The sequence below is a fragment of the Pollachius pollachius genome (assembly GCF_949987615.1).
Source record: "Pollachius pollachius genome assembly, chromosome: 4".
Taxonomy (NCBI): domain Eukaryota; kingdom Metazoa; phylum Chordata; class Actinopteri; order Gadiformes; family Gadidae; genus Pollachius; species Pollachius pollachius.
The window spans coordinates 23,178,068-23,194,672 of NC_136937.1; the positions used below are offsets into that span (position 1 = coordinate 23,178,068).

General features: G+C 43.3%; 2 protein-coding genes across 5 annotated transcripts in view; both read right to left on the reverse strand.

The window, feature by feature from the left end:
- Window positions 1-9,086, reverse strand: part of LOC307074815 (ribose-phosphate pyrophosphokinase 2) — a 30,692-nt gene extending 21,606 nt beyond the window's left edge. For both annotated transcript variants that reach the window (XM_079735180.1, XM_079735179.1), the window contains exon 1: window positions 8,797-9,086. In XM_079735180.1, the coding sequence (XP_079591306.1) occupies window positions 8,797-8,918 (122 nt within the window). In that variant the 5' untranslated portion in view covers window positions 8,919-9,086. The remainder of the gene's footprint in view (window positions 1-8,796) is intronic.
- A 911-nt stretch (window positions 9,087-9,997) lies between these two features.
- Window positions 9,998-16,605, reverse strand: part of LOC307074631 (histone deacetylase 4-like) — a gene marked incomplete at its 5' end in the record, with an annotated part of 88,541 nt that continues 81,933 nt past the window's right edge. For all 3 annotated transcript variants that reach the window (XM_079734870.1, XM_079734871.1, XM_079734869.1), the window contains one exon: window positions 9,998-13,650. In XM_079734870.1, coding sequence (XP_079590996.1) covers window positions 13,611-13,650 — 40 coding nt within the window. In that variant the 3' untranslated portion in view covers window positions 9,998-13,610. The remainder of the gene's footprint in view (window positions 13,651-16,605) is intronic.

Below are 16,605 nucleotides of genomic sequence, written 5' to 3' on the forward strand. Positions count from 1 at the left end.
ATAAACAGAGAGGAGAGCTCCGTCTTCTCTTTAGAAACAAATGTTATTTTGCGCTAAGGACACTTCATATCCAGGTCAATTCACGCTGTGAGCAAAGCATAAACGGAGAGGAACTTCCGTAAAGTTGGAAATAAATTGGCGGATACTGAGTTTGCGGTTCAATAGATCATCAGTGAAACATCGTTGCAAAACAATTTAGTGTAGTAAGCCAGAGAACCAGCTACAACATTGTTTTCATCCAAATGAGTCGCCTTTAGCGAACGGTGAATTGCATTGGCTTCTATGAGCTGTCGACTTTCAGCCGCGAGTTTAGGGACCGTCTGCAAAGTGCAAAACTGAAAACGACCACAATGGTAAAATTTCAATAGCGTCGCCATTATAGACTCTAGAGCCCCAAAACTTGTTCCATAGAGGTATGGCCTCTTCATGGTCTTACTACAACCTTTAGTTTTGAAAAATATATCTCTTCTTATTTTTGAGGATTCTTTATTGAGCAACAATTTCAATAGCGTCACCATTATTGACTCTAGAGTCCCAATACTTGTTCAATAGAGGCATGGCCTCTTTATAGTCCTACTACAACCTTTGTGGAGGGGAGAGGGGAGGGAGTGGGAAGATGCATTGGTTTGAGGCACAGACCTTTTCGATTGTTGTAGTATTTGGGCTATGTGATTTTACTGTATAGGGTGGTTGTTGATATAATATATTTTTGTTAAATAAATGTAAATAATGGTTTTAAAGATTATACTTGTAATATGTTCAATCTCTCCATATTTCCCATGCTCGTTACTGTTCACAAATGTACTGTGGGTATGTTGCCGGCAGACACATAGAAACCTCTCGGCAGGGTGCGCTTTGTGAGCAAACCAAAATATTTGCGAGCGAAAAAAAAACATTTCACCTCCGCTGCTGCAACTCCATCCTAGGGGAAACACTGAATATGACTGATGTGTTGCAACACAAATGCAACACAAAGAAATGAAATTTGACGAAAACTTGTTTTCCCAGCAATATAAAATAGATAGTGAAGATGGTATTATGACCTGTTTAACGTCCTATCTTGAGCTATGATCATCTTATCAGCAATTAAAGCAATAATACAAGTTCTATTTAAACAAAATAATAGAAAAGTATCAATAGTAGTATCAATATTGACTTGGATCGTTAAGGAGTCTCGAAAATGATATCAATAAATATTAACAATCTCCTGTCATCTGAGAGAACCGTTTTAACCGTTAAAGATCTTATCGGTTAACCATGGACATCCCTTATATACTGTGTGTGTGTGTGTGTGTGTGTGTGTGTGTGTGTGTGTGTGTGTGTGTGTGTGTGTGTGTGTGTGTATACACACACACACACACACACACACACACACATACATAGTATGTATTTTTGTGTTATCCCAGTTAAGTTTTTTTATCATTTAATATTACTTTTAATAGTTTCGGGACGTTGGAGCAATAACCTGGTGTTTTTACACTTTAGTCTGCACTGTGAATTTGAAGTAATGTTCAGTTTTTGAATAAAGATCCACCAATTACAAATGTTTCTTTTTTTTAACCGATTCATCGAAAAAAATAATCGACAGATTAATCGATTATTAAAATAATCGTTAGTTACAGCCCTAATTAATACATTATTATTCAAACGCAGAGGCTGGGCATTGACACAAGGCTATTGCTGACCCGATTAGGAGAGCTTGGTCTAGATCCTGCCCGACGCGTTTTTACACTGCCAAGCCGGTTTGGTTGCAGCTTGGCACGTCCTGCGATTTCACCGACTCATCTCAAGTTTCCTTTGCAAAACTGAGGGGGTCAAATCCCTCGTTTGTCACGGCGCGTGCTTTCTTGGTTCACTGGAGAAGGCGGGGCTGCAGACAGAGTCTAGACCTCTTTAGAATGATTCGCATATCCTACTCCCGAATGTTTTTATTTTTTTATGAATGAAGACCCCCGCATGCAAAAATGAGTTCACGTCTGAGTGTAGGCTACAAACGCGATTAACTATTTACAAGTGGAAAAACGCCAACATATTATTTATTTTGCTGACCAACTGTTTTTTTTCTTCGACAAAAGCCTCGTAAGGAAAGTTCCTCTGCGTCTCTCTTATAGATCTCACCATCTTTCAAGGTCTTTGTTTAATCCGACTGCATAACCTACGCTCACATGATCCAGCAGCTCAAGGATATCACTTTCTCTACAGTTAGAACTGTTCATGATGATATCGCAACGCAGCAATACCCATGCCCCCCCCGGACCGCGGAGTAGGCCTGCACGATTCTGGGAAAAATATGAGTCACGATTTTTTAGCTTAGAATTGATAACACGATTCTCTGCCACAAAAATGAAAAAATGATTTTTAGAAATAAAAATAAATTAAAAAATCTAATTAATTAAAAAATTTAATCCACAGAGGTGTGAATCGAGATCGCGATATTATAACGATTTATCATGAAGGCCTACTGGGGAGCCATCGCATTTACTTCAGAATGAAACCCAAAACGCCTTATGATGGTGCTGGTAATGTAAGCGGGAAAGCGTGCAGCGTTCAGGCACGCAGCGCAGCACAGTTTCCCGCATTTGTCTACGTTCACTGCAGAAACCACTCTCTCAATATGGCGATGGAGCACTTGTAACTGTCTAGACACGGTCCAATAAATAATGAACTTCATCACAGCCTCACTGGAGTGCCAACATTGCTTTATGGCAAACAATCACAACAAAAAACACCTGCATAAATTCTCAGACACCCGCTGGTCTCAGCATGATTCGTGTAGGCTAAAGTATGTCTTCTGTTATTGATCAATATGAGGACATTTTAACCACGATGGTTTAATTAAAATCAGAGGGAGACAGCAAGTGCAGCTCGAAAGCGACTGCCCACACAAGAGCAATGAAATCATCTGATTTTATGCCTTGTCAGAGGGTTGCCTTGTGACGTAGCGTTTGATCGGTACATTTCGGCTGCGCAAGGATTATGAGTCCCATTATATCAAATGAATGAAAAGGTATTCTCATGTGCATTAGGGCTTCGACTCCGAACTTCGTTATTCGAATATCAAAAAATAAATCAATATTCGAATGAATATTAGGCAGTCCTTAATATTCAAACCTGTTATGGGCATTATTTTTTGTAAATGTCTTTGCTTGAACTAGGTGTGTGAATGGTTACAAAAAATTGTAAACGTTACATGACCCATTTTTTTTTTCGTGTACATGGTTAACCGTTTTTTTTTATTCATTTATGATTTTTTTTTTTTTTAAGTGGACCGCAGTCGCGCTATAGGGGGATTATCCACACGGCAGATGTGTGAGCAAAATGATCGCAAAAAGAAAATTTGTTTGACCGGTTGCCATGGTTATCTCCGTGTGGTTAATTTGCAGTTGCGGTGTTAATTAGGATGTTGTCAGCTTACTGTTACATTAAACTGTAATCAGAAAACACGGTTATATGCTATCGACCCTATTGTATCTGTGGTATAAAGGCTGGGACGAATTTCAAATTATAAATATGTACACTTTATGTTGAAAGTATAGACCGTCACAATTCCCAGTGAAACGAATGGTGCTGTGATTATTCTTCAAACGAGAGCTGGTAAATTGTGAAAAATGAATTAAACTGTAATCAGACAACGCGGTTATACGCTATACACCCTAGAGCAGTGGTTCCCAAACTTTTTTCCTTGAGGACCCCCCTGCCAGGGTCCAAGACAAGCAAGGCCCCCCAAACCCTAACTCCGACCCACATACACACAATAAAAGAATAGAGTGATTAATTACAAACTTTTATTTGCAAAAATAAACAGCAGTTGTAGGCTTTTGTTCTTATTCTCCTGCTTTTACACTGTATATAGACACATGGACTCTCACACACACACACACACACACACACACACACACACAAAGTGTATAAAAATATGAACAGAACAGCTATAGAACACAGCTATACACGTTTATGTGTAATAATAACAGTAAACATCAATAACAGTAAACAAGTTATTCCTTACGTTTTTTTACTCTGTGCCAGTAAATTAATTCATAAACTAATGGCTACCTTGGACTTGCATACCTTTGACCAGGGATGCGATGTCAGGTGTGATGGTTGTGACAGCCAGTCTAAAGTCCTGGTGGACATCAAGTCTGTTTCTGGCTCTTGTTTTTATTGTCACAAGGGCACTGAATGCTGTCTCAGACAGGTATGTAGTGCTGAATGGCAGAATAACCCTCCTTACTGCGTGTTTGGCCAGTCTGGGAGCAACAGCTTGTCCTTTGACAATCCAAAACTTTTTGAATCCGTTCTCCTGTAAGTATTATTTTGCCACAGAGTCAGCCTGAAGATCACAAAGCTCATCTTCACAGCCGAGGTATTCCACATCCTTGAGGGTGAAAGTGTAGGGGTCCACTACCCACGCTTCCTTTGATAAGTACTCACTGATGTCTGCGAAGCGGCTTTGAATCTCCTCGCGTAGCAGGTTCAGGTGGCGGGTAAACTCGGTGCGTAAAGACGCACACACAGTGCCAACAGACTGTTTCAGCAGCAGTGGAAAGTGATGTAATTCCCCGTTTGACATTTTTTGAACTCTGTAATCCAGTTTGCGCGAGAAAGCGTCCAGGGCGTCTTTGCACTGCATGACGTTTGATTCAGGTCCCTGCATTCGCTTGTTCGTCTCATTGTAGAGCGCGAACGTGTCCGCCAGGTACGCCGTTTTAATCCAAAACGCATCAGTCAGCTGTTCACACAGTGGTCGATTGTGATCTTGTAAGAATTCCTTAATTTTTTCTTGCAGTTCCATAAAACGCACAAGCAATTGTCCACGCGATAGCCAGCGCACCTCCGTATGTAGAAGAAGTGTTTGATGCGCTTCATCCTCGCACAGCTGGGCAAAGAGTCTCTTGTTTGTTGGGCGAGCTTTAATAAAGTTTACAACTTTAACAACAGTTGACAGGGTGTTACTAAGGTCTTCGGAAAGTTTTTTACTCGCCAGTGCTTGCCGATGTATCATGCAGTGGAAAATCACGCACCCTGGGACTTTTTCCTTCAGTCGGCTGTTAAACCCCTTGTTCTTTCCCATCATTGCTGCGGCTCTGTCAGTGCAACATGCAACCAGGTTTTCGTAGGGCAGATTGTTGGATGAGAGATATGAGTCCACAGCCAGAAATATATCCTGGCCGGTTGTTGTTGTTGATAGATTTGTAGACATAAGAATGTCTTGTTTCAAGTCCTCGCCATCAATATACTGCACATAAACAATGAGAACGGCCTCGTCTGACACGGTTGTTGTTTCGTCCAGCTGAATGGCAAAGTTAGCATTCCTCAGCTTCTCGTGGAGCTGGTTTTGGCAATCTGCAGCCATTTTATCAATTCTGTCTTTCACAGTGTTGTCCGAGAGTGGGACAGTTTTCACTTTATCAGCTGCTTGCGGTCCACACATCCTCTCTACAATTTTCAGGAGGGCGGGTTTGATTAGCTGCTCTCCAATATTGTGCGGCTTTTTAGCCTTCGCAATTAACAGTGAACAGTCAAATGACGCCTCCGTGGCTCTGTGTAAATCAGTACCTGCTTTTTCAAAAGCTTTTCTGATGTCCGTGGATCTTCTTGATAGTGCCAATTGCTTCTTTCTCTCAAAATATTCTCGACTTTCACCAATAGTCTCGGGGTGTTTGGTCTCCTGGTGTCGTTTCAGTTTGCATGGTTTCATGCTTTGATTAGCTAGCTTCTCGCCACAAATGACGCATTCTGGCCGAAAACTGTCCAGTCCTTCCATAAAACCAAAATCGATGTATCTCTCGAGATATTGCTTTGTTTTCTTCTTTGGTACAGACGAACCATCTGTATATTTACGTTTCACAGACATTTTCTTTCTGTGTAAAGTGAGGCCGACTAATGAGGGAAACAATCAGCATTGCCCGCCACCCACGAGCTGACCGGAAGGTTGCTTACGCAAGTTCAGAGGTCACATAATTATGAATTTAAATGTGGACCAATGATATGTTTTAACTGGCATTAAACATCGTTTCGATTATCCAATTGGATGTTATTGGGGTTTTATACATTTAATGTGGATTTATTTTTTTTCACAAGTCACAACCTCAGCGCAGACACACTTGTGCGCCCCCCTTGCGATCTCTGGCGCCCCCTACTGGGGGGCGCGGACCCCAGGTTGGGAACCACTGCCCTAGAGTATCCGTGGTATAAAGGCTGGGACGAATTTCGAATTATAAATATGTTAACTTTATGTTGAAAGTATGGACCATCGCGATTCCCATTGAAACAATGGCGCGGTGATTAATTTGATTTTTTTACGGTTTTCGTTTACTGATTTTTCCTAAACCGTTTCAATTTACTAACCGATTACACATGTACACGAGTACCCGTGCACACCCCTAGCTTGAATGACGTTTTCAATTAAGATTCCAAGGCTTTTTCACACCTGGTGAAGTCTGAATCGCGAGCTCATTAGCAAGGCTATTGGTCATCTGGGCTCCTGTAGGTGGCGTTGCGTCCTGGTTTGCGCCAATTTTGTATTTTTTAGCAAAACAATGGCCGCATCACCACCGACACCAGCCCAGAGGAGTAGATCGAAATTTACATTCCTGACCATTTCACAAGTAAAGTGTGGCGCCAGTTTTTGTTCAAAAAAATACAAGGAAAAATAATTGGTAAGGATAAAGTAATATGTAGAACCAAACTCTCATACCACGGGACAACCAGCAACTTGAGAGCCCACCTGTCTACACTACATCCCGGCAAGCTGCAGTCAACGTCAATTTGACGTTGACTGCTACACTGCCCTCTGGTGGACAAAACATATACAAGTTTTATACCATATAGGTCTTACTGAAGGCATTTAATGGTCGAAATATTATTAATAAATATTCGAATATTAAAATGAATAAACAAACGAACTTCGAATATGAATTTTTGGCAAAAGTTAAAGCCCTAGTGTACATATATTTCCATCAAGAGTGAATGGCATGCTTTTGCAATTTATATAGAAATGCTTTTCTCAAATCAAGAAAAAAAAAAAGAAAAGCTTTAAACCAACTAGTATTTTGTACCACAAAGTGCGGCAACGTCTAGTCGCCAACACCCCGAAAACAAGCAGCTGATTTCCATGGCCATGGAGGTGACCAACAGAAATTCAGACCTGTATAGATTTTGACGAGGACGAGAGGTCCGTTGGTTTATTTATATGAACAACAATGTGATGGTCGTTTGGGAAAATACATCTAATCTTCAAGTCTACCTTGGATGTTGTATTAGGGAAATACAATAAAAAGGAAAACTCTCCACGGTGCTACACAGGACGGCCGCCCGCCACAACATGTTTCTAACATTCCAGAGACGGGTGGAGAAGACTTCAGCTCATGTGACCGCTGGTCTGGAGGCTCTGTGGTGTTAATTAAAAACCTGAGACTGCGGCCCCTCGCACAAGGCCCCAGTCACACAACTGGAGACTAGGATGCATCTGGAAACACAAGCCAGGACTCCACATAGTACCAACGACTAGAAGAAATGCTAATAAAACCAAAGAATGTTGATGCGGACTGAGATGCAGTTTCACAATCATTGTTTTTAGTGTTTTTTGAGTGTTTATTATAAATAGCACATAAAGGCTTAGTTATCAAATCCATTGGAGTTTAGATTAAGCCACTGGTCATCTTAATCCAGCCATCTGCCAGGCCATATAGTGCACTACACAGACACAGCAATGTTGCATCAATACACATAACTGTGTGTGAAATGCTTCGCCCACCTTCTGATTCCCATGAAACAAGTACTTCTCTATTGTTGCACTATTGCATTTGTCCTTGGGAGCCAAATGTCAACTGCTAAAAGAGTGTGTACAGTTTTGAGAACACAACTGATTAGCCCGTGTTTACTTTAGTTTCGTAGGGTTGAGAAAATAATCAGACCCTTGTTGCTGTACACTCTTGGTTGAAGATTTACACACTGAAAAGTCATTGTAAAGAATTTTCCCTCCGCATAAAGTTGCCTTTGAAGGACCCCTTAAATCATGTTAATATATTAATCTTTAAATCTGAAAAGATTGTAGATTAGTGTTAATCTACAAGAAAATGAACTAATCAAATAAGAGTTATAGAAATTGCACTTCAAATCACACCCCTACATTTTGTACATTAAACTACGGTAACACATATTTTTGTATTGTGCAACTGCCATATGTTAATAAAACATTGGCATTACAGATAATAACCCAAATATCTCAATATAGTCGAGTTAATGCTCAGATAGAATGCAACTATGGCGAAATGTCATCGTTTCAACAAGTCTGTAAAAACCATACATGGTAAAAAAGCCCCAACTTCTACTGGAAAAGAATGAAGACAGCTACACTCGCTACGTTCCGTATCTTTGTTTCAGGTAACGGTTAAATAAGTAGATCAAAAAAATATAACATGAATCTTGAAACGACATGTACATGATTGGACTTGGCTGTACGGGCCAGTGAGTAACGTGTCGTCTGGGCCCTGCATGAACCTGCGGCCCGCGGGGTCAGCCCGCTAGCGCTCCGCCGGTAGCTCCCCGTGTTTACTAGTGGTTAGCGGTCCACCGTTAGCCTCCGTTAGCCTGTTAGCTCCCCGTGTTTACTAGCGGCTAGCGGGTCACGTGTCTCCGCTGCCTATGCGCTAAACTATTGTTAGCTTTGAAGCTAACCAGCGCACATGGGACACACACCACCTACACACCATATCACGAGTCTACAATGCCACGACACATGACACACACACACACACAACCCGACCGTGTAGCACTGTGGGACGCGGTGCTCACCAAGTCTCCTGGTTGCTGAACTTCTTGGTGATGACTTTGCCCAGCTCCAGCCCCAGCCTGTCGGCCACCTTCTGCGACAGGTCGTGGTGAGAGCTCCCGCTAAAAAGCACGATGTTGGGCATAGCGCCGACGGGACAGAACACACTTCTACGGTGATTAAAAGAAAAGAGGGTCCAGACCGGGTGGCTCTTCTTCTTCCACGACCCCCGCAGTGAAGGGTCAGATAAGAGTGAAAGATAGGACTAGTGTCGCGGAGTTGGCATGGCGGTGGCACGAGTGACAAGTTTGTGTTTGCTCGGTAAATGGAAGTGGAAGTGGCCTCACGTGATTGGCTTGCTTAAGGTTCCAGGACACGCCCACTATTTCCGTTCAGAGGACACGCCCCCGGACGGGTTCCTCGAGGGCGCTCTCTGACTTGTACAGCTGATCACGAGACCGCACGTTGCTCTCTTGTGATCAGGAGAGCAGTTTTAGCAGCAATACCCCTCGAGGAACGAGTTAGTTCATTATGATGTATAATAACCAGGGCCTGATCACCACCGATTCTACATGCAGTGTAGGGCCTGAACACCACTGAATCCACATGCAGTGTATAACCAGGGCCTGATTACCACCGAGACCACATGCAGTGTATAACCAGGGCCTGATCACCACTGAGTACACCATGGACCTGCCGTCCACATGCTTATAATTATAATAGTTAATTAGGACATACACATAATTGTACATACATATGTATAATATGTATATATAATATGTACATATGTATAATGTACATATGTATCGTTGTACATACATAATTGTACATACACATGGATTTCCTAAAGAAGGAAATTTACTTCCAGTGAAAACGTATTTGTATTTTTTCATTTTCCATCGAAATAAATAAGATGGCTGGCCATCGTAAGTTGTTTTCTTAAGACATATCTAGTTATTTTACGTCGGTTCACGATCCTCATATGAGCCGACCACGATTATCCTGGTGGTGTGGAACATAAACTAGACAGCAACAGGAGCATCTCTGTAGACTATGTACCACTCAAAACCCCTCGAAATAGAACTCCCTATGTTAATTCTTAATTAAATCAAACACATAATTTCAAGAGAAAATTACCAAACACAATGATCAAATACTCTCATCATCTTTCTGAAATATATTTTATAGATGAAGGGATGAAATGTCCGAAGCGTAGGTCCCAAAGAATGTTAACTTTTTTTAATCAATACAGAGACAAACAACAAACTAAAAATAACATTATTTTCCGTTTACATGAAAACCAAGAATAACTCTTGAGCCACAGTGGTATTTAGATAGAACTGGCCGAGGCGGTTGTCGACAGTTGAACCGAGATGCCCAGTTTCTGAACTTTCTCCTCCTCTTTCTCTCTCTCTCTGTCTCTCTCTCTCCCTCTCTGTCTCTATCTCTCGCCCCCAATCTCTCTCTGTCTCTCTTCCCCAATCTCACTTTCTCCCCAATCTCTCTCTCTCTCTCTCTCTCTCGCTCTCTCTCTCTCTCTCTCTCTCTCTCTCCAGGGGTTAATTTAGTGCCGGTGTAAAATGCCAGAGGAACATTCTTTGTGAGAGTCCACGTCTGAGAAGGCAGAGCACTATTCTCTTAAATACATTTTCTCATTTGTCCATACATTGTTTATCTTAGTGCTGGATTCTGGTGAAATCACTTAATTGAAAAAAATATTGATTAAGAACAATATCAAATGTTTTTTTTCTTCTTCTTCTTTTCTCTATCTCTGTTAGTCGTGTTGGACAAAGTTGTTTTTCTGAATTCTGTTGCACAGCGAGGAAGGCGGAGTCGGCCCTGTTTCCCATAGATACTTGATTGCCATGGGAGACCGGGTTCCCGCCCCCCTCCTCCGCCCAGTGTTCTTCTTCTATTGTGCAAATACGTTATTTTCGTTACATAGACAAGCAGGCATGCTGACGCACAAACCATGCAAAGAGTTAAAGTTGGCGCGAGTAGACAGCAAAAAACCCCAAAAAACTTCCTACGAAACGCTAAAATAAAGCAAAAAAATAACGCTAACAACAACAAAGTTAAGCCAAATCAAACTAACAGTTGGAATGTTTTGTTAAGAAATTAAAAACCATACGGGGAACAACAACAAACCAAAAATTTACTCTACGACCACATTAACAACGATGGTTGCTATTAATCGTTACCGTTTTTGTGAAAAATCGAAAAGTAGAATTGTTATAAAAAATAAGCCGGACCGCAGTGACAGTCTAAAGTAGCCACCTCCCATTGTCTGACTGGTCTGACTGCACATATCCCGCTCCTTTAAATAAATTGTCATCAGGGTATCGTTACGTTGTGGATTTATTTCCCGAAACTAGCGAAGTGCAATCCGTTTTCCCGCGACACAATGCTGGCCCTTCCGATGGCTGATAACATTGCGTCATGCGGATTGGCAACAGAGAGATCAAATGTAAAAAAACAGAATAAGTGTTTAAATTAAACTCAACTCTTATACTCTTGAAATAAAACAGTGCAGTCAATGACGAGTGCCAAGGTCATTGTTCACTAACATTACGACAAGCCGACCTTCTTCTCAGACAAACTAGAGGTTTCCTGCAAATAAACGTTCCACTAAGTAAGAGGCCAACGTCATACAGCAAGGTTTATAAATACACACAAGACTGGGACCCACAGCCGGGATGAGGCCCGAGGAACGACGAGGGGGGATAGGAGCAGGGGTGTCCCTTCTCTATGAAAGAAAAAGAGAGAGAGGAAGAGGGAGGGAGAGAGAGAAAGAGAGAGAGAGAGAGAGAGAGGGAGAGAAAAAGAAGGGGAGAGAAAGAGGGAGAGACAGGGGAAGACTGATAGACAGATAGAGAGACGGCAAGAAAGAGAGATGTAGGAGAAAGATGGATGTACAGAAACAAAGATGGATAGAGTAAAGTCAGAAAGAAGGAAAAAATGAAGAGTAAACGACTAATAAAGTAACGACAGCACTGGTTGCGATTCCCTTGCCCATCCAGAAAAAGAGGACAGGTCACGGGTTGAATGCCATGAAAAAAGTTAGAAAAATAATCAAATAAAAAAACACATTTACAACACACATTTGATATGGAAAAAACAAAAACAGCACCAAATCGGTGAAAAATAAAGAACAATGGTAGACGTAAAAGTCTACAAACAGGCAACATGTTCTACGCTGCTCCGTAAAACATATTGAACTCGATGTACACGCCTGGACGTTGGGCCAGGGACCCAGGGGGTCGCAGCCAGGAGCTGCTTAGAAAGTGGTGATGGCTCCACCGCGTCAAGTACAGGAACATGGTAGAGAGATGGTTCCTCAGTTAGGAGTGCTTGTCCACCAGTGTTTACTAGCCATGTATGGGAGGGATGGGGTGGGGTTGGAAATGCAAATTCATGCTTTGGCTTCAGTGGCTTGGCTTTTTATTTTTTTTTGTGTTTGCGTTTTTGTTTTGGGGTAACATTCAAAGAATCTTCTGGGAAAATATGGGGCCTTTCCGCCCCAATGCATGCTGGTAGGCTGTTGGATTGTGTTTTTCGTACAAAGCCATCACTCAGGAAGGGGGAGGGGTTTATAAAGGGCTGGGCTACATAGAAGGCTGAACTTTCATTTCCCTAAAATTGAGCATCAATCTAGCGTCTTCCAGCGAGCGACCTGTCAACCCCTTTTTATTCCCTCCCACCACTGAAGCCTGCCTCTACCCTCCTTAAGCAATGAGTGTCTTCTCATTTTTCTCACAGAAAAAGATTCATTCCAAGGGAATGAAAAAATCCAAACCAAAACCACACCCTCCACAGACCAAGTCTTTGAAAGAAATAAATGTTCCACGTAAACATGCTGACCGCTCCTCTTGTCATCATCTCATTCTGCGCTGCAGGGACCTGCATTCTTTAGCCACAGGGGCCACAAAACTAAGTAGTATCTTGTGACTTAAGGCAATCTTCTTTTCCTGAATCCACCGGATTTTCCTGAAACCCGGTGGATCTGCACCAAGGCACTCCTCCAGTCCGTCCTTATTGGACTGATCGCTTCCGGGACTCGCACGCCGGTCCCCTGTGTCTAGGGCCCCGACCGTCGTCCAGGGCAACAGCTCATCCAATGGCGGCGGTTGCCATGGGGACGGTGCGGTGCGGCGGCGGCGGCGCCAGGACCCGTCTCAAAGTCCACAGTGAACGCATCTCGTTACAGAACGCCAACGAGCTCCCAGGCCGGTCGTCATGGGCGCAGCGGCCGGGGGATTGTTTTTGTAGGCAAAATTTGTTGAGAAAATAATGGTACCAATGAATCAAAGGACTGACCAACTGTCAGAGTGTGTTGGCCAGAGGGTTCCCGTGGCAATGGCCACACGTCCACCGTACTCTGCACCGTGAGTCTTTTACAGCTCTCCTCCGCCGCCTCGAGACTTCAAATGGACTAGCACCCTAGCCTTCAGGCCGGGCCACGCCACTAGCCATCGTCGCAAATGCTAACATGGGGGGGGGGGGGGCTGGGGATTGGTTGCTAAGACTGGCACAAAATGTGTGTGACCAAGCGAGTGTTGCTAAGCAACACACGCAAGCTTGAGGATGTATTTTTTTTGTTTCCTTTTATCGATTTTGAGTCTGCCATCTTCTGATTGGCTCCCTACTCGTGAGGCTGAGCCCGCGCACGCCCTCTCATTGGTTAGAGGGGCCGCCCATCAAGGTGACTGATGTGGCGGGCGGGGCTTATAGGCGCTAAATGAAGGGAACGGTCGAGGCTCTTTCGAAAAAAATCGAAGGAGGCGTTTCTCCAGAGCGGCCGATGAGGGCGGTGTAACACAGAGATGGCTCCCCTCTGCTACAGTGGTTCCCCCTCTTCCATTGGTTCCTCCTGTTGCCTAGGGGACAACAAAGAAAAGTGCATTTCAAAACACAAGCGCAACATGACCCTATAACCTTTGATCTTTCCTTTTGTTGTTCGCTAATTGATCACTAAGAAAAGATAGCTCGCTAGCATTAGTTCAATCAAGCGAGCGGTAGCTAGAGAAAAGTCATCGCAGACTTTGAACCGATAATCAATATAAATAAGAGCAGACAGGGAGTGAGTGTCCAAAAGTGACCCTGCATTCCATATTTTTTAAACCAGTTGAAAGAGTTAAGCTTAATCCTGTTTTAAAACAAACATGATTAAAACAAACTGTTTAAAAAATAAAAGGGTTATTTAGTGTAATTTATGGTTAGGCAATCATCGTGTATCTTAGCATGAATGTACACTTGTAGTGTAATGTAGGCCACAAACCACAACCTTTACAATACAGTTTAAACAGAGGGTGATAACTTTACAGAGTAAATAAGTTATACCTTTCAAATGTATAAAACATACTTAATGAACTAGGGCTGCAACTAACAATAATTTCAATAATCAATTAATTGTCGATTATTTCTTCGATTAATCGATGAATCCAGATTCATCGATTACATTACTTCAAATTCACAGTGCAGACTGAAATGTAAAAACAACAGGTTATTGCTTCAACATCCCTGAGCCATTAAAAGCAATATTAAATGATAAAAAAAGTATAAAAACATAACTGGAATAACACAAAAAAAACATAAAATGTATTATATACATTTATGTATATATCTACAAAAATGAAAAGACTCCTTTCTTTTATAAAGTCTAGATGTGGTGAGTCTTGAAGGTAAGAATTCTAGTGTTTGGCATTGCAATTGGTTGTACTAACTTTAACCCTAGTTTCTGCAGTGTTGGTTTTTGCTGTGTTGTTGTTGATAGTAAGGTCGTTGAGTCTAGTTTCGGTCACAAGATGTGAACAATAGGCTTGATTGACTGGGCGGAGCTAAGGCTGCCTGTGCTACCATGTGGATTTAAAGGCTAAGTGTTAGTAGCGTCAGCTTTAGTGTCAGGACCCAGTAAACTAAGACCCGGGAAACAAAGACTAAGGGAGTCTCTCTGTGGAAGTCCCTCGAGGAAGACCTTAGAGGCCACGGTATTGTAGTTATGTGTCGTACTTCAATTATCGTTAGAATCTCTACTCATAGACGACGCCACAATAGATCCTCTGCTCGGCGTCGTAACCCATCCAATCTATGCCATTTACCCACCCTCGCCATCACTGACCTTGAAGTGATGGGAGGACTCTGGAATTGCCAGTCAGCGGTCAAAAAGGCAGACTCTATTTCGGCCTACACGTCCCTCAATACCCTCCATTTCCTGGCCCTGACAGAGACCTGGATCACTTCAAAGAACTCTGCCACTCCTGCTGCCCTTTCCACTGTTTACTCATTCTCACACACCCCTAGACCTTCGGGGCGAGGAGGAGGGACTGGACTCCTCATCTCTCCGATGTGGTCCTATCAGGTCCTTCCACTAGAACTCTTGGCCAGATCTGCATTTGAACTCCACGCTGTCACTGTCACCCTTCCTATTAATCTCTTCATTGTGGTAATCTACCGTCCCCCTGGTCCCCTTCGTGACTTCTATGACGAAATGGATGCCCTTCTCAGCTGCTTTCCTGAAAATGGCACACCACTCGTTATACTTGGCGACTTTAACATCCTGCCAGAGAAGTTGCACTCACCTGAATTAACCAACTTTTTTGCCACCTTTGACTTAACACTATCCCCTTCTCCTCCCACACACAGGGCAGGGAACCAGCTTGACCTGATATTCACAAGGTCCTGTGGCACCTCTGCTCTCCCTGTTACCCCACTCCCCGTGTCTGACCATCACTTTGTTGCTTTTTCTCTCCCCTTAAAGTCCTCTCCCCCCCCCCCCTCTCTAGTCCCCACATTGTCACCACCCGCCGCAACCTCAAAACTCTTTCTCCCTCTACGTTTGCCTCAACTCTTCTGTCTTCACTACCTTCTATTGAACAATTCTCTCAACTATCCACAGAGGAATCCTCTGACACTCTGCTATTCTCCCTCTCCTCCTCTTTGGACTCCCTCTGTCCCTTCCACTCCAGACCGGCGCAATCTTCACCCCCCCCTCCTTGGCTGTCTGAATCTCTGCGGACCCATAGAGCAGAGTTGCGGGCAGCTGAGAGGAAATGGAAGAGATCAGACTGTCCTAATGATCTATCTCACTATCTCTTTCTTCTCTCTGATTTCACCTCCACTGTGTCAACAGCCAAATCTGCCTTCTACCGGACCAAAATTAACTCCTCCGCCTCAAACCCCAGGAAACTGTTTTCCTTGTTCTCTTCCCTCCTCAACCCTCCCTCCCCTCCTCCTCCTTCCTGCCTCACTGCTGATGACTTTGTTACCTACTTTACCCAGAAAGTAAAGGACATTAGCTCCTCTTTTATCACTGCCACCATACTCCCTCCCCCCACCCCCACCTCTGTCTTTACCCAATTCATCCCTCTCACCTCAGACGAGGTCAACAGAATTATAACATCTAACCATGCCACCACCTGCCCCCTTGACACCTATGCCTTCCTCCCTCCTCCAGGTTGTGTCAAACGACATCCTGCCATTTCTCACCGCACTTATTAACTGCTCCCTCACTTCTGGCATTGTTCCAACGTCTTTCAAGACTGCCAGAATAAAGCCTCTCCTCAAAAAACCAACCCTTGATACCACTGACATCCAGAATTACAGGCCGGTATCTCTTCTTTCATTCCTCTCTAAAACATTGGAACGTAGCTAACCAACTGTCCTCCTATCTCTCATCTAACAACCTGCTTGACCCTCACCAGTCAGGCTTCAAAAAAGCACACTCCACTGAGAAGGCTCTCCTCGCGGTGACTGAGTCCCTCCGTGCGGCCAGAGCCTCGTCCCTCTCATCGGTTCTCATTCTCCTTGACCTGTCTGCAGCATTTGACACTGTG